The sequence below is a fragment of the Diadema antillarum genome, unplaced genomic scaffold, assembly GCF_040938485.1.
Source record: "Diadema antillarum isolate AM-2024a unplaced genomic scaffold, OU_Dant_1.0 scf00000094, whole genome shotgun sequence".
NCBI lineage: Eukaryota > Metazoa > Echinodermata > Echinoidea > Diadematoida > Diadematidae > Diadema > Diadema antillarum.
Window position 1 is genome coordinate 394,937 of NW_027270983.1, and position 27,490 is coordinate 422,426.

At 39.4% G+C, this 27,490-nt stretch overlaps 1 protein-coding gene across 1 annotated transcript in view; it reads right to left on the reverse strand.

Moving 5' to 3' along the window:
* Positions 1-223: 223 nt before the first annotated feature.
* The window catches only part of LOC139718452 (E3 ubiquitin-protein ligase UBR4-like), a 95,341-nt gene continuing 68,074 nt past the window's right edge, over positions 224-27,490 (reverse strand). Inside the window, 33 exon segments of the mRNA XM_071629923.1 lie at positions 224-402; positions 1,052-1,118; positions 4,085-4,271; positions 4,739-4,963; positions 5,610-5,804; positions 6,253-6,378; positions 7,146-7,279; positions 7,779-7,901; positions 9,073-9,162; positions 9,698-9,826; positions 10,456-10,555; positions 10,956-11,056; positions 11,604-11,676; positions 12,090-12,280; positions 12,963-13,085; positions 13,552-13,705; positions 14,111-14,192; positions 14,825-14,912; positions 15,238-15,318; positions 15,745-15,788; positions 16,245-16,398; positions 16,904-17,025; positions 17,524-17,697; positions 18,176-18,257; positions 18,572-18,754; positions 19,178-19,395; positions 20,004-20,136; positions 20,519-20,646; positions 22,012-22,096; positions 22,752-22,934; positions 25,593-25,698; positions 26,097-26,278; positions 26,825-26,965. Coding sequence (XP_071486024.1) covers positions 338-402; positions 1,052-1,118; positions 4,085-4,271; positions 4,739-4,963; positions 5,610-5,804; positions 6,253-6,378; positions 7,146-7,279; positions 7,779-7,901; positions 9,073-9,162; positions 9,698-9,826; positions 10,456-10,555; positions 10,956-11,056; positions 11,604-11,676; positions 12,090-12,280; positions 12,963-13,085; positions 13,552-13,705; positions 14,111-14,192; positions 14,825-14,912; positions 15,238-15,318; positions 15,745-15,788; positions 16,245-16,398; positions 16,904-17,025; positions 17,524-17,697; positions 18,176-18,257; positions 18,572-18,754; positions 19,178-19,395; positions 20,004-20,136; positions 20,519-20,646; positions 22,012-22,096; positions 22,752-22,934; positions 25,593-25,698; positions 26,097-26,278; positions 26,825-26,965 — 4,269 coding nt within the window. The 3' untranslated portion in view covers positions 224-337.

The window sequence follows — 27,490 nt, forward strand, 5'->3', positions numbered from 1 at the left end:
GATTTCAAAGTAAGAATGTCTTCAGCTCTGTCCAACATGAGTTCTAGTGCTTTGCCTGCATTGTACACTTATGTGGAAGTTTAATAATTTGCACATAGACAATAATACACCTGAAACCTAACATATTCACTCTCTCAGACCAACATCAACACTTGAATCACAGACAAAGATATCAGCATGCAACTCTGGCTACCCAGGCACCACCAATGGGTAATCAGCTAGATGACATTAATGTCATCAAGTTGGAAAGGAGTGACGACAGTCATAGGGATCAGTCTGACAAGCTTTGGATGATTGGCCATCAAAGAGGTTCAGGTGGAAATAAGTGAGCCATGCCTCATGGAACAGACTTGAGTGTGTCGACCAGGAACTGATCTGGGTTTGTTATGTCCCCTAGCAGACCTGAGTGAAAGGGAGAGGACAATATCTTGGCTTTTAGCGATGAAACAAATGTGAATCAAGTGGAAGGTAATTACAAATGATATGTACATAAGGAAGAGCTGTGGCATAGGTTGCAGTCTATTGTACATCAACCTTATACTATAAAAACATTAAATATTTGCATATTTCCGACACTTACATATATATCTAGGAATCCTATAATGTATCTTTCTTATCTAGCAGTCTAATCTAACAGTAAAGACCTATAAGCAACATTAAGTCAAACCTTAAGTTTGTAGAACGAAATGCTGCAGACAGCATAGCCCCTCAAGCCTAGTAAACTTGTGCACGGAAATTCTCCACGTGTCCTGAAGAAACAGTGTGTATACCATTGCGGTGCATCATAAGACTCTGTTTTGTCTCTTTCATTTATTCATTTTCCTCATCTATAAGATGATTGACAATTTGTAGAGTAAAGCTTTTAAACACTGCACTACACATACAGCGTTCCAAAATGCAACTGCCTAACAGTCATCAAGAGCAAGTACACTGCCACGTCACATGAACGTGTTAACATCTAAAGCACCTCCTACACAGTGTCTGAGTACAAATTTATTACTTCAGCATACACAATATGATAAGAAAAATTAAAAGAGGAGGATCATCTCACCATTGACATCACAGAACTCTGCAAATGATTCACAAGACAGCAAGTCATCTTCACAGGTTGCTAGCAGCTGTGATGAGAGAGAAAGAGATACAGAGGAATTTAAGAAAAAGATAGTCAGATAGATGAATAGAGAGTGAGAGAGATAAAGTAAGAGGGAGACAGAAAGTGAGGCAAAATTTCATCGTCACCAGTTAATACCCTGGTTTGGTGACACATTTCCATTTGTATTTCTAACTGGCTGCCTGAAGACAATCAAAATGTGTGATATGTATTTCATTGCAACCTAATAACCTTGCTTTAAGGTAATAGCACATGGGGACTATTAGAACATATCTGCACTTGGAATATACTGTATGTTTAAATGATAAATACAAGGCAATCGCCAAATTGTGTCTCGCCCATTCGCGCACAAGGAATTAATATTTTTTATAACTCCCAGAAGTTAATTGACCTGCTTATGACCTTTGACCTTGTGGTGACCTTGAACACCCTAAGGGACATTTACCATCCAAGTTTGGTCACAAACGGACAAAGGGATCAAAAGTAATGAGCCGTAATCGAAACGCGCCATAAAAACTTAACATCGGGCCCTAAAAATTTATTGACCCCTTTCTGTGACCTTTGACCTTGTGATAACCTTTAACTCCCCAAGGGACATCTACTGTCCAAGTTTGGTCACAAACGGACATAGGGATCAAAAGTTATGAGCCACAATCAAAACGTGCCCTAAAAACATAACATTGGGCCCTAAAAGTTTGTTGACCCCTGTCTGTGACCTTTGACCTTGTGACGACCTTCACCTCCCCAAGGGACATCTTCCATCCAAGTTTGGTCACAAACGGACAAAGGGATCAAAAGTTATGAGCCATAAACGAAATGCGTCCTAAAAACTTAACATTGGGCCCTAAAAGTTCGTTGACCCCTGTCTGTAACCTTTGACCTTGTGGTTACCTTCAACTTCCCAAGAGACATCTACCATCACCCAAGTTTGATTGCCATTGTAGCAACATGTGCTGAGTTACGTGTGATAAGAGAGTCTTGCAAGTAAACTTTAACGTATGACCTCAAATGACCTTTGACCTTATCATGTGACCTCTTACGGCACCATAACATGAAGGTACCCCCAGTGCATCCATCACCCAAGTTTGATTGCCATTCAAGTTCAAGTTCATTTATTTTCATTTCCAACAAACAAAATAATTGGAAGTACAATGAAACATTCGTATAAACAGATGTCAGAAAATCAGTACCACAATGCGATCAATAGAAATAACATTGTAACACAGATGCAGGTAAATTTCCAACATAGATACAAAAAATAACTCGTGTCGCTGTGGTAAATGCATACACAATATTGCTGGAAATGGAGGGGACTGCTAAAAAGCAGAGCTTGTAGAGTGCAGTCCCCTCGTATAAAACACACACACACACACACACACACACACACACACACACACACACACACACACATAGTAACAAAAACAACAAAACAACAATTTCCCTAAGCGGAACATGTGTCGAGCAACATGTGTCGAGCAACATGTGTCGAGTTACATGTGATAAGAGAGTCTTGCAAGTAAACTTTAACATATAACCTCAAATGACCTTTGACCTTATCCGGTGACCTCCAACGGCACCATAACATGAAGGTACCCCCAGTGCATCTATGACCCAAGTTAGGTTGTAATCCAAGCAACTTATGTGAAGTTATTTGTCAAAAGAGAGTCTTGCAGGTAAACTTTAACGTAGAAAAGAGAGTCTTGCACATACTCTTTAATATATGACCTCAAATGACCTTTGACATCATCACATGACCTCTGACAACACCATAACATGAAGATACCCCTAGTGCTTCTATCACCCAAGTGTGGCTGCCATTGCTGTAACAGTTGCCAAGTTATGCATCATAAGAGAGTCTTGCAGGTAAACTTTAACATTTGTGACGGACGACGGACGGACGACGGACGGACGACGGACGGACGACGGACGGACGACGGACGGACGACGGACGACGGACGGACGCCATTTGGATCCCTTAGTCTCGCCTTCACCTCCGGTGGGCGAGACAAAAAATTACATATGGATCTGCAACAATGCTTGTTTCTACACGTTTGCTAAATACATGCTAAAGATGTTTTGTAATGATGCATTCAGTCAAATTTTGCCTGGGACTTTCTTTGTGCATTCTGTGTGTAAATCTAATGTCATATCAAGAGCCACTATTTACCTTTGCAGATGAAAAAAGACACACAGCTTTAGTGCTTCAAAACAATTTTAAAATGTGAGTTAGGGATAGAAACAACCAATGCAAAAATGTTAATCAGTTAAATCAATATTAAGTATTGTTAAATGTACAAAATGTGAACAACGGTTTTTATCCAAATCGTTTAAAGAATGAACAGTCTACAGTTATGGTTTATTGAGAAAAACAGTGGTATCTTCTTATATGTATTTGTGGCTTTACTGTACAGTGTGTACTGTAAAACAAGGAATTTTCGCGTGCACTTTAATTTCGCGAATTTCGCGAGTGCCAAGATTCGCGAAATTAAAATGCACGCGAAAGTCCATATTCACATTATATGCATTGAATGCCAGTGGCACTTCGCGAAAATTTCATGCCACGAAAAAGGCTGTCGGCTCCAATTCGCGAAAAATTCATGCCGCGAATATTTCATGTTTTACAGTATATGGTACAGTGTTTTGTGATACAACTGAACTACATGTGCATCAAATGCAATAACTCAAACATTGTTTTAATCACTGCTCCCAATGGTCAACAGTGGCTTTATTCAAATGATAAGTAAGCATTTGTAATGCTACAGGCAGGAACAAAAGCTGCTGAAAACTGCTTACCCAATAAAAGTGAGCAAATGGAGTAAAATTGAGCCAACCCATTTGTGGTACCTTGTGTATCCATTATCATGGAGTCACCTTCAAAATGTGTGATTATGCAATGTGTGTGCCACAACTACACACGGTGTCTCTACCACTGCACTCAAGCAGTTAAACGTAATCTCAGTGTATATAATGTACCTTGTCGCCAGCCTTGAGGAGAATCTCGTCACTATGACGGATGAAGTTAGCCAGGTTGACTGGCCAGGTGTTGCCTGTTTGATGAGTCATGTCCTTCAGCATCAGTGTGTAGAGTTTCTCCATGAGACCAAAGAAGACCAGAGCTCCCTTGTACACCCTGTACTCCTTCACCTGCTTGTCTGACAACCTGCAAAATTCAAGCAGCATAGAGTGCTCCATGGATACAGCAGCATGATACAAGCTGAACTGAGAATTTCTGACAAAATTGTTGACAATTTCCTTCGACTCAATTTCTTCTGCAGTACATCTACAGGTACCTAATAATATAATTTCATGTTTGTGACTACATGACTCTAATTATGAATGGTCATAAACAGGCCACGGAACATTTCTTTTTTCAGGGTGAGGGCTGTGGACCCTGGCTCAAGGTCGGGGGTGCAATGGTAATCCCCACCTTACCTTCCAGAAAGTCATGACCGTGTTATTTTTTTCCCCCCTGAATTTTTGTTTTCTTTTGATTCCCCCTCTCCTCCCAACACAAATAATGGTTCTACAGAATTGTGATTCTTACTTCACTGAGGTCCTAGTACACATATAATAAATTTATATGGCTTTGTTCTCTTTGAAAATGAAAGACAATCAGGGTAGACTTACATGGTAGCCCCTGAGGGGCTGACATGTCTGGTGTGGGCTGCCACAAGGAGTTGCTTCAAGACAGTCACACGATTCTCCTTCCACTTGTCTGTGGGCAGGAGGTGGACATGCAGAGTAGCGTAGTAGAAGGGGCCATCCACCTCATAGCTTGCCTCCACCCATTTGGACGGTAGAGACTTCAGGTGGCTGTTCAAATTCTTCTCCTCTCGTGGAACAGAGCGTGTTCTGATGATTAGAAGCAATATATAGACAGAGTCAACTTATCAAGTATCCATATTTCATGTCAAAAAATACTCAAGAATGTTTAGCAATTTCCATATTAATCTTCAAGTTTACCAAACACAGTCAAACCACAATTAAATTTTCAAATTCCAAACCATGATTAAATTTTCCTATCAACAACTACATTGATTCTAAACAAACTGTCCAATGGTGTCACACAGAATGGATGATCCCTCCGGTTGATGCTGAAGACTCCTGTACAGTGTACTTGTTTACAATGGCATTTGAATTTCTTGATGAAATACTCACAATTGCAATGCACACAACAATACACCAATTATGTTATCATTATAGATGAGTAAAAAACGGATGGTTTAGACCAAACATTTCATCTTTGAATATTGTATATATGTTTATTCATATAAACAGGGTACAGTAGTGATAAAGTAGGGTTATACTTGTACTTTGTACTTTCACAACTGCACAGGAAGTGTCCACCCATGCCTCTTAATATCATTTCTACACAAAGCTACATCCACAATCACTGCTAAGAACACTTGTGCCAACCAGTGCAAGCTCTAAACTACAATATGACCCATAACCATTGTACAACCAAGCCATACTGAGACAACCAAGCCAGACTCCTTACGTATTGATGACATAGAGGGCCATGTGCATGAGATAAGGTATCAGGTGGATGTTGCTCTGCCGGCCCCCGCCCCCGCTGTCGTCACTGAAGGAACGCTCAAAGGCGAATCGCTGGAGGAGGAGCTTGAGATCATGGATGGTGGCATGGTGAGCGGGCTCCCGGTGGCCTGTACACTCCTGTAGGTAGCTGTTATGTCTGGGAAGATGAAGAGGTTGGTGAGATGGTTTAATCAAGAGAATATGTGTGCCAAGTTACATTTCATGGGGGAGACTGAATAAAGGATCATACCTTTACAAGTATACATAGCAAGGTAATGCAACATATATGAACTTATCTGTAAAGCAACGATATGAAGCCGTCTCATTTGCTTTGATAACTATAGTTTACTACACCTGGATTCTTTCACCTTTTTTCCCTCTCATCTACATTTCGTACTTTCACAATTCACTGTTTCATTCATTGCATGATCTCACTTCCTGCTTTGATGTTCACCAGTTTGTCACTTTTCTTTCAGTTGGCACTTGTACAATTTCAGTCATCCTATGGAAATGTTACTGTATATGTCATTGACTGCTGGAATACTGAGCCAACAAACATCATGCATGGTTTGGGCCCACATTTATGGAGTGGAACCAAGATGTACCTTGCTAGACAACTGGCAAAGGCTGACTCCGGCACAGATGGTCCCCATAGAGGAAGCAGTCCATTGCACTTGGTGTTGGCGTTCTGTAGAGCTGCACTCTCCCATTCCTCTCTGCCTCGGGCGTGTCTATGGGATCAAAGGTACACAGTTTTATATCTATAACCCTATTTTATCACTACTGTATTTATCACAGAAATCATGTCACAAGTGGCAATCAAAATTTGTCTAATTAATTTTACTCTTAGTGCACAATTTGACTATAGAATGATGCCTAGTAGGCTTGTTCCTGCAATTGATACTGTTACATTCTAGAACTGTCGACTTTTGTCAATAGGTGGACTTTTATCAAAATTCAGTAAAATGAGCTCATACATTGATAAAATTCTCAGATCATAATTTATAAGATGTCATCTAATCATCTGATTGTTATTTCAAATGTAAGAAGTGAGGTCAAAGTCTCCAGTTTACAGGTCCCTCTACACAAAGAAACAAATTTTGCTGCAAAGGAAAGTTTGATCAACAGAAAGGTCCCAGGTACACATTTAAATGAAACAACAAGTCAAATGGTGCCATCATAACTCACATGAATCACATTGCCATAGACTTGATCTTCTTCCTTTCTAATGCTCACTTTCATTTTGCTACTTGACAATGCAATGACACAAAATGACTCTCCAAGAGTGTGTTTTACAGGTTTTAGCTACATGATTGCAAGAATTCTCCAGTTGTCTGTTCATTTGTCAGTAAAAATGAAGATCACAGCCAGAGATGATTTATGGTCCAACACCTTTCCACTGACCACTCCATAGCTGCACACTGACCTGCTTCCCCCTGACCAGAGGTGACTTCTCATATTATTATAGAGAAACTAATACAGAGAGACCAGTATGTACCTGACAGCTGCTACATGGCAGTCATAGTGAACAATGTTAAAGTGGCAGACTGTAGTGTAGCCCTGCGTCTTGCGAGATTTAATCTCAAACTCTTCCAATGGGGAACACTTTGTGAAGGTGTAGATCCCAAGTACCTTTGAGAGAACAAATGGCATAAAAAAGAAGTCATAATTCTGCCAACTCTCCAAAATGTTCACAGTGATTGTTAACTTAATTGTCAATAATATAATAATGCCAACCTAACGTATGATTTGGCATAACTTATGGACATAAAATTAACAAACTTCATTTCTTGTGAAAAGCAGGGTGCAAAATCTGCAAGTTCTGCAGTCTTGTTTAATTAATTATCTGTAACACATTAATTGAATCAGCCTCATCCTTACATACAATTGTACTTACTTCTCTGAGCATACAATTATGCAAATAACTTCAAAACAGCATCTGCTACTAACAATATCAAAGTATTACATATTTTTGTCAGTGATGTTTGAATGACTTTTATTTAGTGGTTACATAATTCTGTTACCATAAAAGTAAAATAAAAGTAACCCAAATTCATTGTTACAGTCGTGAGATCTCATCCATTTTGTTTGTCCGGCTATGTGAAAATCACAACTATGTGCTGCATTTTACCTTTTCTGGCTGGTACTTGTAGCCTTCTCTACATATACAGCATGTAAGTCCAGTCTCTTCCATTAACTCCTCCATCTGTTTGAAGACTGTCTTTTTGGCTGTCACTTGACCCTTCTCATTTGTCTGCAAGAGAGATGTCAATCATCAACCAAACACACTTCATAAATCTATGCATAACTTGGCATTCGTAAGGCTCTGGATGAAAAGATCTAATACAGGTCAGATCCCTCCCCCCTCCCCCAATGTGCTCAAACCACATGCAGCTGTCCCTGTGAGACTAATGCCCTTTATCACGGCTGGAAGAAACTTGAAAATGACTGTAAGCAAATATTTCTTTATTAGCTGAAATACGCAATGGACATCCACGTCTACAAGGGTTTCAAGCATAGTTTCACACATATGCAACAATTAGACATGTGTACATTATCATTAATGACTGTATGGTCTCCCGACTTCTTGTCACGTTTGATTCCTTCCACAGACACACTGGAAAATACAGATAAGATTGTTTATAGTGAAGATGGCAGTCTCAGATTTGGACGACACTTGGGTTATGTTACTGATTTGAAAGTACTCTCACACACACACACACACACACAGAGGACACTAATGTACGGGATTATCGCACAGATGACCGATGTCTTTCAGTCAGCTGTCGGCAAGTCCCAGTGACCATAAGGGTCCTTTGCTCTTCGTGGCGTGTATAACCACACTTGGGCATTGCTTAGCCAGTGGGCAATAAGATAACCACGACTTTCAACATGAGGGCATTGACCACAAAAGAAGTTAATGCCAACTCTACCATTCCATAAATTGGGTACCTGCAAATGGTGATCTGTTCTTTATCATGCATACACATACCAAATTTGAGCTTACTCAAATACAATGTCTATGTATGCATTTAGCCAGCAAATGTTTTACATTATCAATGCTTTACTTCTATAAAGGTCCATATGAAGCAATGTTATCATCATCTCATTCACTTTGCACATGTGGCTGTGGAGGATGTTAGTTCCATGAAAACATGCAAATTTTCAACTTCCATTACATATTTAATTCAAATTGAAAGATGACACTTGTATGGTTATGGCTGTTTGATTCTACCGCCATCACTAAATACAAATGAAACATGGTCCTTTCATCAAGGATAACCTGGATAACCTTAAATCTCAATTCAGGCCTTATATTGATGGATTCTCAAACAAAATCTCACGTCAACTTGTACCAAAATGAAATCTCTACACATACACAGCACTGTATGGCAATAGAATAGTGTGAAGAAGGGTGTGCTCACCGACATGCCTAGTGCACCCAGCTGCTTCATTCTCATGGCCATGGCTAGTTTCTTCTTCTCTGCTCTTGTCTGGGCTCTCACCTCATCAATCTGTAACAGGAAACATATCAAAAGATCCTTTACTGGATAGCTTCTACTGCCAATAACCCTTACAAGGTATACAATTAATGCAAAATAATACCTGTCAGACGGCAGCAGGAAGTAATGAGTTTTGTCATTCTGCTTTTTATAATTGACAGGATACCAATCATGAAATTTGTATTATCATGTTTAGGGGAATGCATCCGACAAGCAGTGCTTTTTTACCATTCCTCCCAATTTCCAGCATTTTTATTCAATGAACATGTTTTGCAATCTTATAATTTTTGTTGATTGTACATTGCAATGCTAATCTATTAACTTTAAAAAAAAATATTTATGTTTCTGTTGGATATAAAAAAATGAATGAATGCATGAATGAATGAAAGTCTAAACATCACACACACCTACACACATAGTGTGGACAAGAATGCCAATATCTGGAGGTCACAACGAAGCAAACACATATAACAAGATGAAAGAGAATTCAAGGAACAGCAGAGGGAGCAGAGAATGATGAAAGAGAGCCATGGTGTAGGAGTCCTACCTTCTTGGCCACTGTGGGGTTAGCCTTGAGGGCCTCCATCAGGTTTTCTGACAGGGATCCAATGCCTTCTTCAGATGAGATCTGCTCCATCTTGTGTATGGCTGGGATACACTCACGACCCGCTAGCAGCTGCAAATGTAAGAGATGAACACAGTCTGTGCACTACTCATGACACTTTAGAATACTGTGTTCATTTGTGTTCACTCTTGATTCTGTCCAAATGGGACTAATTAAACTTACTTTCCCTTCAATCTTGCCCTTATATAGCAAACAGAAGAATCACAACAAATTATTTCATATATGTGGTTGACTGACAATTCATAGGTGAATACTATACAGATAACACAATAAAGAGCTACTAAACACTTTAATCAGTTTTCAAAATGCACACATAGTAAACCTTCTCTTGTTCAAGCCTGTCCAGCAAAATATGAACTATAGGCACTTAAATTAAGAAGTCATATTTTATCTCTATAAAATATTCCAACATTTATCCTGATAAGTCTTATCATGTAAAGAAAAATATGTATAAATTACAATATACTGCACACGTTGTATACACGTATAATGTCAAATCTTTGGCATTTTCTTTAACATTGAAAGATCAAAAAGATGTGGCAATGTCTACATAATCATCTGTTTCTAATCTCACGGTAAGTTCTCATTTAGGAATTTAAACTGATAATATCGACTATACTAATGGCACAGTTCATCGTCTGTTTACATCATGAGAGGGTAGAATTAGAGCTAAATCTCACCTGTGACTTGGCATGGCCTGTACACAGCCCTGTCAGAATTCTGAGAACATACGGCAGAGCTGGCTTGGCTAGGAACTCTTTCCATGGCACAGAATCCAGGCTGTTCAAACAGACAGAAAATATTGTCATCAGTTACAGTCTTTCTTTAGCTATAAAACTCAATTCTCATCCAGATACCAGTAGTAAGATAAACAAAGCTCCTTCACACATCTACAGAAACAAACTTGTCTGAAATATTGCTAAGCAGATCAACATAATACTTTTTATTATTCCCAACTGATTTGACAAAATTCGCACGGAGAAACAGCTTTACAAACACTTATATGTACACATATGCAGGTGACATAGCACAAGTATCTCAGGCAAGAATTCATTGCTTTCAAAGTCAGAACATCAGCATCTGATATTAATCAAACATTCAATCAAACATAATGACATTGGTAATCCACCATGATATATTGCAGACATGAGGAAATGCAAGTAGTACTACTGATTCTCACTTGCTGGCCTGTGGGATCTTACAGCTGACGTATTTGATAGCATCCATGACAATTCCTTCTTCTATCATCATGTCCTTCAGCTGGATACCATTCACATTGTTCTGAGGAAAATAAAAAGCAATTGTCACGTATGTTTTAACAAGACACATTCAAACACATTATATAGTCAAACTAAACCACAGCCACAAAAAAGACTGAATATCATGCACTCATACACGCAGGAATAAAACAAGAAGAGAGAAAGAGAAAGAAAATATACCGATATGAACAAAAAGCTTGATTGACCACTGATATTAGATCTCTGTTTAGTATGCTCTGTGTACTATCAAGTATGCGATGCTATGCATACTGCATGTGATTGAAGGTACTGTTACTTTACCAGAGTATGAAGCACAGCACTTTCAAAAAACATGTTGCCAGATACCAATCCGACATTTACAAATGTAACACCTGCCTTACATTACTTTAATGACAGTCACATACAGATGTTATGAAGAAAATTTGTCTGGCAGATCTCATTGACGTGCCAGTTGTAGTGTCTGGGAGTAATACATGATTCTCTTCTCAACATACAGTAGATACAGACAACCCCTTCAGGGAAAGGAAGTGAAAGATTTCTTCAGATTCACTAATAAAAGAAAATCTCACCTCTATACCAGCTGTGATGACACAGAAACACTCCACATGTACTTCATCATCTTGGGAGTGGTCAACGTCAAATCTGAGCGGTGAAAAAAAAAACCACCACATCATATACGCCTCCATATAATAATACTTACAAGAAAAACAGCTGGAAACTGTATTAAGGCAAGTATTCAAATATAAAAAAAATTTATCAGAAGATAGCACCTGCCATAAGACAGTGTTCCCTGAAAAGTCAATTAGCAAATTTCAAAGTGGATGACAAAAAATGACTACTAAAATCTTGAGGTTTCTTCTAAGAGTTTTGCTACAAGGATTTAGAATCTACTACATCAGATCCATAGTGACTATGACATTTAACATGATAATCCACTTAATTTGGTTTCATGTTCCCTGAATTTAAACCGAAGATGAGTCATAAAGCACTTAGTGGAGTTGAGACAATAACTTCCCCACATAAGGAGACACCATACTGCCCCCTAGCTGACTTACTTGTCAAAGTCTAGGTAAGACTTGAAGTGGTTGATGAGGGTACGCATCTTGTCTGCCTCCCCAAAGGAGAGGAAAGGGATGATGCGCATCAGACCCTGGAGCACGCTGGCATGGCTCCGGACAAAGGGACTGTTGATGCGGTCAAGGAGGACCACTAGCTGAGACTTGTCACATGAGAGGATCACAGATGGCTGTGGGGGTAGAGAATGGACAGTGGAGACTGAGATGTCCGCTGATCTCAAGGCAATGTTTCATACTAGGAGTATGCTTAATTCACAGCAAAAGAAAGAGCAATTTGTGTGTGTGTGTCCCTCATCTCTGATTTCTCACGAAGAAAATGGTTTTTGTGCTTGTGGTAAGGGGCTGTTTTGAGGTGCACATTTCTTTGTTAGATGTAAGTTGCTGGTATTAATGGGAAGTAACATAACTTTCTCATTTTTGGTCAATATTGCCAAATTTCCCACAATGTAACACCTCTGCAACAGCATGAACATTTTCTTTCTTTTTTTTTCACTTCACCTTTTGCATAAACAGCAGCACATACTGACAAATCTAACTGGACAATTCGCAGGTTTGGCAATGTTGATACAGAGGCATCCATGGGGATAACAAGTAAAAATCACATCTTTGCATTATTCTTTTTTTTAATTCAACCAGAAATAAAAGAAGAATAACCGTATCATATAAAATGTAACTGTTTGATATTGATTACCACACAGTAATGATGGACCCTATCAAAACAAGTTCTGACACACAGTTATAAATGAGGTTTTAGACATGACAAAAAATCTACCTTAAAAATCCATGATAAGTATTTGGCAAATGGTATATGCATGGGTTAAAAGGTTGCTGAATTCACACTGTTACTAGTACCTTGCCACCCTCAAGTGGTTCATTGTTTGCTTCCATCAGAATGACTTCCATGATTGACAGCAGTTGCTCAGCAACCATGGCTCCGCCTCCTGACCCTGGCTCCTCATGCTCTGCCAGCAACACCTGCACAAAATCATTGACACAGATGTCACCAAAAGTTACAGTTTTAAGCTTTACAGAAGTTAACAATCATAGCTGGAAAAGTTCCTTTTTTTTTTTCAGAGTACCACGATCCAGAAACCTTTTACACCATGATACATGTACTTGAACAACAAGCAATCCTCTCAGAAGTCATTGCTAATAGAAGAGTGAAACAAATGTGCGACTTATAAAATCCTAATCAACAATCACCTGACTTTTACATGCTTCTAGCTCAAACAATCACACAAGTGTTCATATAAGGAGCATAGACATGACATAATCATTCCCATAGGATGGGTCACTGGCAAAGGCTTATGTTATTACTCTGCTAAACACGATTGGAAGTAGTAGAGATGGAGGTTTGAGCCAGTGTTGGTGTTTGGGTTGGAGATCAAATTGGTGTTAGTATTGGTGTAAGGGTCGGTGTCTCTAGAGATCAAGGTCTCACCCTGTTGAGTACAGCCAGCATGATGTTCAAGGTCTGCATGCCTGGTTCAATGAGTCTCTGGCGGTTGCCTTTCACCTTGGTGCAGTAGCTGAGAAGCTTGAGTAGGACGGTCAGCAGCTGCTGGCCTCGAACCAGGTCAGTCAGGAAGGCCAATCTGAAAACAATCATCCATGAAGTGTGACATTATGCTCTGGTGTAAGACTGACTGTAATTCATTTCATTTTTATGGAACCCATCTGCGAGTCCAGCGAGAGTAAACTGTATGCAACGACACTTTGATATCAAGAAGAAGTTTGTTTCACATGTTGTACACAGAAAAAATAATCTCAATAAACTTCTCCTTAGCTACGTTTCATAGCAAATGTTTCATTTAGTAAGTCATACAATTACAGTTCCCACAGAGAAACTACATTGCCCAAGTCTGTGTGGTAACTGGCAAGAATAGCAATATTTCACTTCAAGATGCTTTTAGCGCTTTATGAGAATAGGATTTGTACCCCAAATAAGAAAGACTGAAACTTCACATATTAGTTCTGTTTATCATCTCTTTGACTTTTACCTGTGCAGCATGACCTCCAACCCTTCACATTCACTCATCACTGAGGCCAGTTTGTACACTTCCTCCTCATTGGTGTCTACATCTGTAAAGGGGAAACAGACAAGTGTTACTAGATCTCTATGAAGCACCACTCCTCCTGAATGGTGCTGGGCATAGACCAGAAATATTGACAAAAACTGCACATTTCTGATTCATGGTTCAATCACAAACACATACTTTGTAAATATACATCTTTATTGTACTGGGAGAACACCAATCAAACACTATATCATATTTTGAGACCACGTTATGAATAAAGTGCATCCAACCTCTTAGAGCCCACAGCTTTTTTTCTTTCTTTTTTGAAATTAAACATCTTTAGATTGCAAACATTAAAGCATCAGATTCTTATATCCATTCCTTCATCTGCATGTACATAGATTACATAGGAAATGTTAGTATTACAGAAAAAAACTACAGCGAAACTGCAATGACTCTTTCAGCCGATTCAAACTTGATTACATAGATTTCCTATCAACTTCTCATATGCTTTTGATTTATGATATCTTATTTCATAATATGTTCACCCACGATGACATTTGCTTCTGAAAATGATATTGTTTTATGACAGATAGTTGTCTTTACTTGAATTAAAAATAACTGAATTGGGATGAAGTTTAAGTATGAAAGATGCCTATCCATCTCACTAGAGTTAATATCAAACTGTTCACCTACCATTTGTGTTGTCCACAGACTCAATGAACTCTTCTGTGGCATCACCCAGCAAACCACGCATGCGATAGATGATTCGCATCGGCTCACCCTACAGAGGGAAGAAGATGGCTCACAATTCAATTCAAACCAAGTAAAGAGATCTGAACTGTGAAACAATAAACCCCACATGGTTGATTATAGATGAAATTACGAAGCTTCAAAACAAGGCCTTTTCTTGTATCACCCATGGGGATTAAAAAACAAACAAAACAAAACACCCAAAACATGTCGGGCAATACATTTGTGAGATAAAAAGACTTTTCCCTGCCCTACATTGTACATGTTATGGCAGAACAACTTCAACAGTCATTTTACCAAACCAAAAATTACACTTTAAGATATACAACAGAGCAAAAAGTACATGAGATACACACCTCATTCTCCGGGCACCAAATCTTCTTGTAGACATCCTTGACTGGCAGGTCCAGACTGATGATCTTACTGTTCACCAACAGCTGCAGATGGAATGTGAAAGTTGGACTTTCTTAAAACTTCACAAAGATAGACAAACTGGGACATCATTGCGAGAGAATGTTGGCAGGAACTTCATTGTACAATTGTTATAACTGGTATTCATTGTGACCATTCATCACTAACAAAATTGTAATGTTCTAAACATGTTCAAAGTAGATGCCACTTATAAGGACAAAAGCTCTGTGCAATAATATCCATAATATTTTCACAACCTAAATGATTTTACTTAAATTCATTCTTAGTGGAATCATGATGATATACAAGTATTTTTTCATAATCAAGGTTTCTTTTTATTGCCTGTAGCATACTAGGCAAATAGACAGACAAATGAACAAGCATATCACTGGCAATTACACATTATGAAGATACACGAGGCTACCAAAATCAAAGATTCATATGAAACTCACCTCCATTCCTGTATCATCCTCAAGCAGTGCTATCAGTTCACAATCTGCAGGATACATTTAGGGGAGTAAAAAGATCATCATCATGCTGAAAACATAGTAGCTTTTAATACACTGTGATGTAATACATTTTAAATACTCATAACATTTCAACTGTGTGCTTGACAATGGTGCATGAAGGGAATATCTTAAGTTCCTTTTATTCCCTTTGAAAGCCAATGGTCAAACACAGACATATGATCTCATCATAAGATCTCATCTGTACTGCAGATAACTGGTTGTGATTTTTCAATCAAAGACCAAAGTTTCTACAAAGTAAACAGACAAAAAAGTGAAGCAATAAATCCCCTTCAGAACCTCTACCAAAATTGGCCTCAAACATGACTTCCATCACTAAGGCACCATTAGACATAAAACTCTGCACATTTTTTCACTAGGAGTGTCACAGTTTTGTTACAGAGAAAACACCAAACTTTGCGGCCTTTACCAACAACAATTCTTACCTCGACAGATCTTATTCTTGACATCTCTCATGAGGGGCCCAAGATCTGGTTCATTAGCACTGTATGGGTTACCCTGCATCCTGCCTTGTAGGAAATCTTCCTGCTGGGGATCCTTTTCTAGTGTCATGAAGAATTCACCAACCTCATTCTCCTCCTGGTAGGATACAGAGGATGAAATCATCAATATCATCTTCACTATCACCATCACCATCACCATCACCATCACCATCACCATCACCATACCATCACCATCATCACCATCATCATCACCATCACCATCATCACCATCATCAACATCATCATCCATCATCAGTATCATTATCCTCCTCCTCCTCCTCATCATCATCATCATCTTCATCATCATCATCAATCAGCATTATCCCCATCTGCATATTTTCATCTATTTCCTGTGCATTGTTATATATGTGATGTCATTTTCTCCATGAAAATCCCCACTGAAGGTTTCTGCACATTGATTCTGATTTCATTAGTAGAAATATGGCAAAGTGAGAATCTAAAAGGATTTCTCTACTTCTTCTTGTCATAACAAATTGGAGGAACAAAGAGTGGGCACAATGACTCCAACAAGAAAAGCAAAATCATAATGTTTGTATCTGTGATTCAACAGACACAAAACTTGTCCTGTTGTGTTGACTTACTGGGTAGATGATGCTACACAGTCTCTCAAAGATGAAAACTGGGGTACGGAGGTCTTCCAGACCATATCTCTTCACTGTGTCAACACACACTGCCATGAAAGCTCTGGTCTCAGACTCAGTTCCTAGAAACAGAAGGTGAGTAATATGACATACATCATCATGTTCAATGTTCAATGTTCAATGTACATCGTCATATTTATCGTTCGCACCATTCATGGGACTATTTTTGTCCAAAGCTGTGAAAATTCCCTGCATAATTTGCAAACTATTATCATTTGTAACAGAGAAGAAAAATGTAACATAACATTTGTCATTACTTCGGGACCTTCTCTATTCTGTTACATATTATTTCACTGACTGCATCAGTGAAAATTGAAGATTTACAAGCCCAAACATACTGTAATTAAATAGTTTTAGCCATCAATATAAATCACACTTCACTGGATTGAAGATGCAGGTTTCTTTTTGTATATATATATATATATTTTTTTTTTTGCTCTAAGAGATTTGCACTATAGCAGTGAATAATGAAGTTTGGACAACCTTGGACTGAATCTCGGCAAAGAACATCAAACTAAAAAACTAACGAGAATACTATAGAGGGAGCTGCTTAATCTCACCTGACGTCATCTCTTCTAGGAGCTCTAGGAGGGTCTGTTGTGTCTCGTCTACCAGCTTGGTGCGCTGAACCACAAGTTTCCTGAGGGCCAGGTAGCCGTGAAGCACAGGCCCAAGCAGCTTGGCCTTGTAGTGGCTCCTGATGGTCGCTACCTCCAGGAATGAAGCAAGCAGGTCTGACAGGACACAAAATCAAAATCACACAGATTAATCTATTGTGTAGAGAAGATACAGGTATGGGGATAGATGCTGACCCAAGTTCAATCACAAAGTTGACCTACATACAGCTTACTGTGATGATCTTTGATGGTGTGTCATGAAATAAATTGTAACTACAGGCCTTTCTTCAGGGGCCCTTTACATTGACCACTACACACTCACAATGCACTTTACCCAAATGGCCCAAAAGTGAGATGATAAATGAAATTCAGAGTGTTCTGGCCCTTAATACTCCTGCCTAATATTTCCCTACTCACTTTGAAAGATTTTGAAATCCCTACTCCCAAGGATGCTTCCTCCTAAATCTGATCACAGTGTATTTTGCAGAAAATGACTGAATGGTAGACTTTTCCTACTGTCACACCCCCTCCCACCCAAAGGTGGGTCAGTAAACTACCAATGCCATCCTAATTATTCATAATTTTTATACTTTACCTGTGAGCATCTTGAGAGCATAACCCTGAGAAAGGTCAGAGGTTAAGGTGGTCTCCTCCAGATTGGACAGGACGTCGATTTCCTGGAATTAAAAAAATTACATATAATTATTTTCTTGATTAAATGAAACTTTATGGTTGCATTTTATGCTTTTATAATTATCATTATCACATAACATTTTACTGAAACTCTGTAACCTTCAGTTATGTTACACAAGTTTTTGTGTAATGCATGTGTGCTATCAGTACATTCAGACTTTGCTACATTGGGTGACTGGAATAAAACAGTCATACACCTGACAAACAAGTTACAGAACAAGCAAAAAGATACAAATGCATCACTCCCTGTAGAATTCATCGCTTACCTTAACAGATCAAACCAGCTGCAAACTCTCACCTTGGCAATGAGGCTAGCCAGATGGGGCAGTAGCCCCTTGGCCGCCAGGTACAGCTTCCAGTGGTCAGCCTTGGTTAGACGTTGGTACAGAGCCAGGAACTCTTGGGCACTCTCCCCACTGGGTCCAACCTGGTCCAGGTAGCTGGTCAAGAGGTCTAGCATCTGCTGTCTGCGGCTTGAAACCTGGACATGGTTTGTTGTTTGTTTTGGAGAGGAGAAATAACACTGAGAGAATAAGCTTGGAAATACCAGGTTAACAAAAACCCCACCAACAAACCAAAAAAAAACCCAAACAATAATATCATTTTTCAACAAATACTGCTGTATCTGATTTTTTTTCTACCATCGTGTACAGCATATTTGCTATTCAGTTATAATTTATTTGATGAAGGTAGTACCTTGTATTGATATATTGCAATGACCACTAATGCAACTACAACGCTACAAGAATGAAGCTGACCTGCTCTTGATCAGGGATTAACACATTGTTACCGTACAGGCCACAAACATCACAAGTCCTTGAAATAACAAGGTCGAGAAAATTCTCCTGGGGAGTCGGTGAATGTGGACTGTGAGATGAGAAGAAAGAGTGAAAAGCAAACCAACCTGGCAGAGGCTCTCCACAATATTGCAGGCCACCTGTCTGGCAGCTCGAGAGGAGGAGGAGAAGAGGACACGACGCAGCCAGGTGCTCCCACCGAGGTGTAGGCTCTCCGGAGACTTCTTGGTTCCTGCCATCCACTTCCTGGCATACTTCTCCATCAGGTAGCGACCTCTGACCTCCTGTGAGGGGAGCTTCTTCTCACCAGTCTCTGGTTGGGTGGCTGCAAGACAGAAAAAGAATTGGATGTAGACTGTGTTGGAAAATGTCTTGGGTCAGAGTGGAGACTACTACTCATGCAATGGACTGCAAACCTGGAAATTTTTGAGAGCATTAAATTTTTGCCAATTTCCAAAGAGCCAAGATTCATGAAAGTAAAATGCACACAAATGCTTTTGTCTACACAATACTGTGCATCATACAAGTTTTCATACTAGTAAGCACACTAGAAGTATTTTTGATGGTCACATAATTTTTTAATGGTCAACCATTCACAATAGTTTCATACCACGAATGTTTCTGGTTTTACAATATTGAGTATCTGTAAGTGGCCTCTGTTTGGGCACATCATTTCACGACCATCCAGTCAATATATGTCTCTAGCTAATATGTCAAACAAATCAACAGGACGTGGATCCTACACAGCACAACAACAAAGAGTTGAAAGTTTGCATGAGGATGTAAATGAGACAGCAAAGACAGAATAGTGCTTTATAGCATGTCTGCAGACATTCCATATTACACACTAAGAAAATTCTCATCACCATATCTCAGTACAGCATTATACCACTGGATGGTTCTTGGTCTTACCCTCCTGGGATTTCATCTTACCTGGGATGTTAGATGGGACTCTAGTCCTCCATGTGGCATAGCCCATGTCTCCTACTCCCATCCACTGGGAGGTGTTAATGTACACATCATTCCCTGCTGGTTTCATGGTGCTCAGTGTCTCAATGCTTTTATCCTGCCATCAAAGAGATAAACATTCAAGAATGTAACTTTGCATCACAAACTTCCAACACCCCAAACTTCACATGCCATTGATATCTGAATCAAGCATCATTGGGACTTGCTGTCATTGTCCTTCCTCATAATTTTTAGCAAAGCAGCTAATGTTGTCTGAATGTGAAGATCTATTGAACTGTTATTTTGAAGAAATGCGATATGGAGTCAAAGGGTAGAGAGTAAGACAAAACACACATTTTACAAGCTAGCTATGTTGACCTCTGGAGTGTAAGAGACAATATGTAAACATGATAGCTGCTGACACTCAACAGACTTTGCTCTCTTATTAAATTGTATATTAACTAGAAGAAAAATAAATCACTGCAAAACATGTGTCATACCTTGTTCTTCTTGCTGGTGGGCTGGGGTGGCTTGACAAGGTGGTGCAGGATGCGTAGGCATGGCAACGTGATGTTCTCCATGACAACAGGATTGCTTGTCTTCACTGCCATCAGGAACAGCTTCATTACTGCAAGGAAGCATCAGTCATAGAAATAACAATATTATCAGTTCACACCTAAACATATATATGTACAGTGGTACACATTTAGAAGTCCAACTGAACATGGCTATACCCCATCAAAACAATTTTAACTTCTTTAGAGACAGATAAATTAAGTATTAATGAAATTTTTTTAATTATCCAAATCAACTCACCTCTCCCTAAATCTGTACTAAGACTTTAACCCTATTCTAACTGGGCTATTTGAGACCAAGTTTTTACTGGGGGGGGGGGGTCAATTTGACCCCCCCCTTCAGATCTCGGCCACCGATCGCGCGATCACCGCGAAAGTTTGCCTGAAGATAGAGCTGGATGTCAACTACAAGATTACGTGGTCATACAATAGAAAAATGTTGCCTTTCTATTTTTAATAAATTAATTATGCAAATTTGTGCATGAAATCATATTTTCACCTATAACTCCATTAAAAAGACTGAAGTATCGCTAAATTTTTGTGTCAAAATTCCTCAAGACATATCAAACAATTTTCATGTAAAAAAATAGCACAATCAAAATCAATTTCTTTTGTTTTTTATTGTTTTGTTAATTTCTTATGTATTTTATTGTTTTTTCGACCTTTTGTTTTCTATTCTTTTTTGCCAAAATTTGTTGTAGGCACTTTTTCAGGCTTATCTACACTAGAATTGATTAATTTCAATGGTTAAAAGTTGAAATAATCTAATTTATATCAATTTAACCAAAAAACACAATTTGCATTCAATTTGCACACGATATCATGAATTTGAGCTGTTTTCGGGTTGACATGCATTTGCATAACATTACGTAACTTCAGAACGGTGTACCCGGACGTCGCAAATTTCGTCTCAAAATATGTGGAAGACTTCACTGAAAAAAGTCGTGAAACGACGTGGCAAAATCTTTGTGCGTTGCGGAATCGTGGCGCGAAACGTCGAGGGGGGGTCAATTTGACCCCCCCCCCCCCCCCCCCAGTTAGAATAGGGTTAAGGGAAATAAGGCATCATTCTTTGCAAGTGTATGATTCATGTCACATGATAATGCAGATTTTATCATGCATTATTCTAAAATATGGATTTCAAAAGTTGTCTGTTACATATCACGAGATATCACAAATTACCTATTTTGTCACATGAGCATACACACATGAATATTTGACATCAAATCTACAAACTAATCAGAAGCTGGCCTTCTTTGATGAAGTTCTGAAACAAGAATATTGGCAGCTAGCAAGCATTCATGATTTACCTCACCACATAAATTTAACACAGTGAAACTGCTTCATTAGTGATATCCAAATTAAAACTTCAGCTCCATTGGACATAGCCTACTTCCAAGCCCCATTGTTTCCCTTACCACACTTGAGTCGTTTCTCCCAGCACGAGTCATCCTTCTCAATGGTGTGAATGAGGAGAGCCATCTCATTGCGTACTGCCCCAGCCTGGAAAAAAAAAAATTATATGCAGATATACTTGTAGTTGAAATAGACTAGACGAACTTGAGCAATGATGTAGTAAAACTGCTGTAGGCAAGTTTCTTAACTTGTAACAAACTTTTATATGAAATATTTCATTTGGTTTTGTTTCGGAAGCTGAAAACATTTACCTCTCTGACCTTCAGATCATTTATTGAAAACACTTATTAAGTCATTAACATGAGTCAGACATTGTACAGGTGCATGTGGTAGATTGCTTTACAAAAAAAAAATACAAAAGTTGTATGAGTCTTTCCTCATTTATGTCTTCCTCTAAAAGATGGGACAAGAGGGGACAAATAAATACGATAGATAGATACAGTGTAGATAGATATATAGATAGATGGATAGATAGATAGATAGATGGATAGATGGATAGATAGATAGATAGATAGATGAATAGATAGATGGATAGATAGATTAGATAGATAGATAGATAGATAGATGGATAGATACAATTGTAGATAGATAGATAGATGGATAGAAAGATACAATTGTAGATAGATAGATAGATAGATAGATAGACAGAGAAAGAGAGAAAGGGAAAACATACAAAGAGTATATCAGAGGACAGGACTGTGCTACACAATCGCTCAAAATGGAGGACAGGCTTTTCTCTCACCAGGTCCGGGTTGGAGCGATGCCCCTGGAGGGCGGAGGCAATCCTAGCCATGAGGATGTCATTGAGGAGCTGAGTGGCTGAGGCATTGTCCCGGGTTAGGAGGAACAGCAGCTGACGTACCTCAGTGCGGATCAGAGCTGAGCCACGACGCATGTTGTACTCCACCAGCTCTTGGATCAGACCCTGAGTTACATGAGATGACAAGGAAATCACACCTATCAATATTCATTCATCACAGTCTAATCATGCTAATGGTAATACACTGAAAAGCTGTTTTGAATACCTCTGTAATATTGCAATTAGAGGCATTTGTTGAAATAAACTAAACTGATGTAGCAAAGGGAGGGCATAGGCAAAGCAAAGTGAAGAGATGAATCACTTGGTTTGAATTATAAGTCTATCAACTAACAAAACAAAATTTATTTCTGCTAGTAATTAGAGATACATCATGTGGTTTGAGAAGTACACATACTCTAAAAAGAAACATGGTGTAAAATAAAACATAGGTCTGATTAAGCTTTGTTTTTATACAGCAAAAGTCTCACACCCTCTCTATAATATATGTTTCATCGAATAAAATACTTCATATAGTGCAACCAGCAACATAAATGTGTATTATCACCAAAGTTTTGAGAAATTGCTCCGAAAAATGATAAACAAGAGACCCGCGGGTCTAGCGCTCACCTGAGTATCGCAAGTTCACCTTTCACGCAGTCACTAATCTAAATTATTCACAGCTCTACCAAAATTTGACCAGGCATTCTCAAGTAGAAGATGAAAATGTACAATAAGGGCCCAATTTTTTTAAGATTCCTTAATTTGGGGGGATTGGGGGCCCCCTGGGGCCCTCTGGGTGGGGCATGGTGCCCATTTTGATAAATTGAGATCCTGACCCCCTAGGGATGCTACCTGCCAAGTTTGACAAAAATCCATCATGAGGTTTTCAGGAAGAAGATGAAAATGTACAATTCAGGCCCCCATTTGGACCCTTCCAACCACCACCCCCCCCCCCCCCTACCCAAGAGGGGCACCCCTGGATCTCCTATGAACAAACTTGAAACTACAGTCATTAATGTACTCACTCATAGTATTATCTCAGCTTTATATATAACTTCTGATTCTAGAGAAGATTTATAAAGATTCCTTCATTTGGGGGATTTGGGACCCCTGGGGGCCCCCTGGGTGGGGCATGGTGCCCATTTTAACAAATTGAGATCCTAACCCCCTAGGGATGCTACCTGCCAAGTTTGGTGAAAATAGGTCATGGGGTTCTCAAGAAGAAGATAAAAATGTACAATTTAGGCCCCATTAGGACCCCTCCTCACCCCCTCCCTCCCCTGGGTCCCAAGGGGGGCACCCCTGATTCTGCCATGAACAAACTTGAAACTACAGTCATCAATGTACTAACTCATAGTATTAACTTAGCTCTATCACTTCTGGTTCTAGAGAAGAAGATTTTTGCGGATATTCCTTAATTTTGGGGGGTTTGGTCCCCCTGGGGGCCCCCTGGGTGGGGCATGGTGCCCATTTTCACAAATTGATTTCCTAACCCCCTAGGGATGCTACCTGCCAAGTTTGGTGAAAATGGGTCATGGGGTTCTCAAGAAGACGATGAAAATGTACAATTTAGGCCCCATTAGAACCCTTCCCCACCCCCCTCCCCTGGGTCCCAAGGGGGGCACCCCTGATTCTACCATGAACAAACTTGAAACTACAGTCATCAATGTACTAACTCATAGTATTAACTTAGCTCTATCACTTCTGGTTCTAGAGAAGAAGATTTTTACAGATTCCTTAAAGGGAAGGTAAACCCAAAGAACAATGTGGAGTGAGTGAAAGCAGCAACATTAGTAGAACACATCAGTGAAAGTTTGAGGAAAATCGGACAATCGATGCAAAAGTTATGAATTTTTAAAGTTTTGGTGTTGGAACCGCTGGATGAGGAGACTACTAGAGGATATGACGTATGAGTGGACAACAATACAAAGAAAATATAAAGGAAATTCAACAAAAATTCACTTTTCTAGAATTATGAAAGAGCAATGGACCAACCGCTTTCAGAAAGCAGGAAGAATAATTGCTACCCTTAACATATGTCAATATCAAGTTGATGGAATTTGTAATTTTCATGAAAAATGGATTTTTGCAGAATTTTCTTTATATTTTCTTGGTATTGTTGTCCACTCATACGTCATAACCTCTAGTAGTCTCCTCATCCAGCAGTTCCAACATCAAAACTTTAAAAATTCATAACTTTTGCATCGATTGTCCGATTTTCCTCAAACTTTCACTGATGTGTTCTACTAATGCTGCTGTTTTCACTCAATCCACATTGCTCTTGGGGTTTACCTTCCCTTTAATTTTTGGGGGTTTGGGCCCCCCTGGGGGCCCCCTGGGTGGGGCACGGTGCCCATTTTAACAAATTGAGTTCCTAACCCCCTAGGGATGCTACCTGCCAAGTTTGATGAAAATCGGTCTTGGGGTTTTCAAGAAGAAGATGAAAATGTAAAAAGTTTACGCACGACGCACGACGGACGACGGACGACGGACGACGGACGACGGACGACGGACGACGCACGACGCACGACGGACGCCGGACGAAGGGCGATCGCAATAGCTCACTTGAGCCTTTGGCTCAGGTGAGCTAAAAAAGCAATGAACTATTTCCAGCCATCTTTGATTGCTATGTCTATCTTGGACTACTTACTGGAACAACTTGGAGACTGGAAGTGCATCTTGCTTGGAAATCATATTTCATTTCCTGATAATATCAATTAATTTCCACCTGCTCATTACACATATTTGTCACAAGATAACATGCCGTTATACCACAGTAATTACCTGATTGACGAGAATCTGCCTTGTTTCATGGTGAGTAGCCAGAGCTCGGAGAAGGGTCACACAATGCTCTGTGGCTGCTGCTGCACAGCCATAGCAACGCCCCAGGCTAAACACATTTGGAGAAACAAAGAAGACTGCATCAATTCACAGGGTCTTGTCTACCCAATGATCATCCCCCAGTCAGAATCTGTTACTTACACATCAAACAACTTCTATAACTCATGTGTATCAATGACACAGTTTTCAGTAGATCTTTCCCAGACCTAAAGATTGACATGATATTGGTACAAATGTCAGGGAAGAGCTGTCATAAGTTGTCATTACCTATCAATTATCATTTCTTTATGTGAAGTACATTAATACTATTTGAAAGACATGACAAGATGTGATTTCACTTGACTTAGGTATATCTAACCTTCTATCACCAATCATTGCATTTCTTTTCAGGCAAATTACCTCTTAATAGAGATGAATCCATGCATAAAAGAAGGCATAAAAACAAACCTGCGCTCTTGCTGACAGTTAGCCACTGCGACTGCCATAGAACTGGACGTAGGGGTAGGGTGAGGACTGGGGAGGGGTGACATGAGTGGAGTCATGCCAGAGTGTGGCCCAGCAGCCTTCATGGAGGACTCATGCTGGCGTCTGTCATACTCCATGAGTTCCTTACGGCAGGCTAGCACTTTCTGTTATCAAGAAAATGACAAATGTAAGGAGAATAGGGAGAAGGGGGAGGTAGGACACTAGAAACAAATAACAGGGAGGTTTCCATACATTCAACAATAAGCAAATCATTCTTCCATCAAATGCAATTACAACTCTCTTCACCCGATTCCTCAGCATGTTCCTACAATGTAAACAAGAGGTAGTAGTCCTCGTATCTAAACTTTACCCAAAATGAAAGCAGCATCTATAAAGTTTCTAGTCAAACTGCTGATGAATAGCAGCAAGTTATAAAATTATTTCCTCGGACCCTTTTCATATAAATTAATTCAAATACAAATGACAGCTAAAAACATCTCACAAAATCTGGCAAAATGATGTCTTAAATCTGGTAAGCTCTTCACAGGTTAGACGCAATCCATACAAATATGAGATACACTTGCATGTGATAGAACCAATGTATTTGGGTACAAGAAGTCATCAATCTTCACATAACCACCCGTCTTTCCTATAAGATCAAGATTTGCCATCTTCAAGTGGCTTTTCTAAGACTTTTATAGTGAATCCACCTGTATGATCTTGCTAAGCTCTTCAAAGTTCCCCTTGCAGTCTCCACAGTAGCGCTGGGCTAGGAGCTGGATGACCCGATTGACTGTGGCCACACTGGAGCTCCCTGATGGAGCAGAGGAGGTCCCTCCTCCAGAGAGATCCTGGTGGAAGAGACACGAAACATGATGATGCCTTCAACATCTTGCTTTCAAACAAGTGATAGTAGAGTGTGGCATTAGCAGAAAAGAGGGTATGAATTCTACAGTTCTGCAGTATGTAGAGCTTGGTGAGGGACTAGTACACACAGATCAATGAATCATTTGTGACTTCCTCTGCCAGTATGCCATCTTGATTGTGGTGTGCACTATCAATATGATGCTGCAGTCACTTAATAGATGAATCTCTCCCTTTCTTTAATTGGTACTACTTTTTGTATCTAGAAAATAATTATGATTTTGTCTGCATCGCTGAACAGATGAATTGTGCACTGCAAAATATATATATCAGAGTACGTACAGTTCAGTCATGGGTTAACCATAGTCATTTTGAACCATTTTTCCAAAGGGCCTATTTTCTGGAAATTATCTAATTTTTGTCACTTTTATGTACAGTGTCATATACCATCATGATTTCATGACTAACAGTGTACTTAAAGCTACACAAATGCAATGAGTTGCTTCATTGCT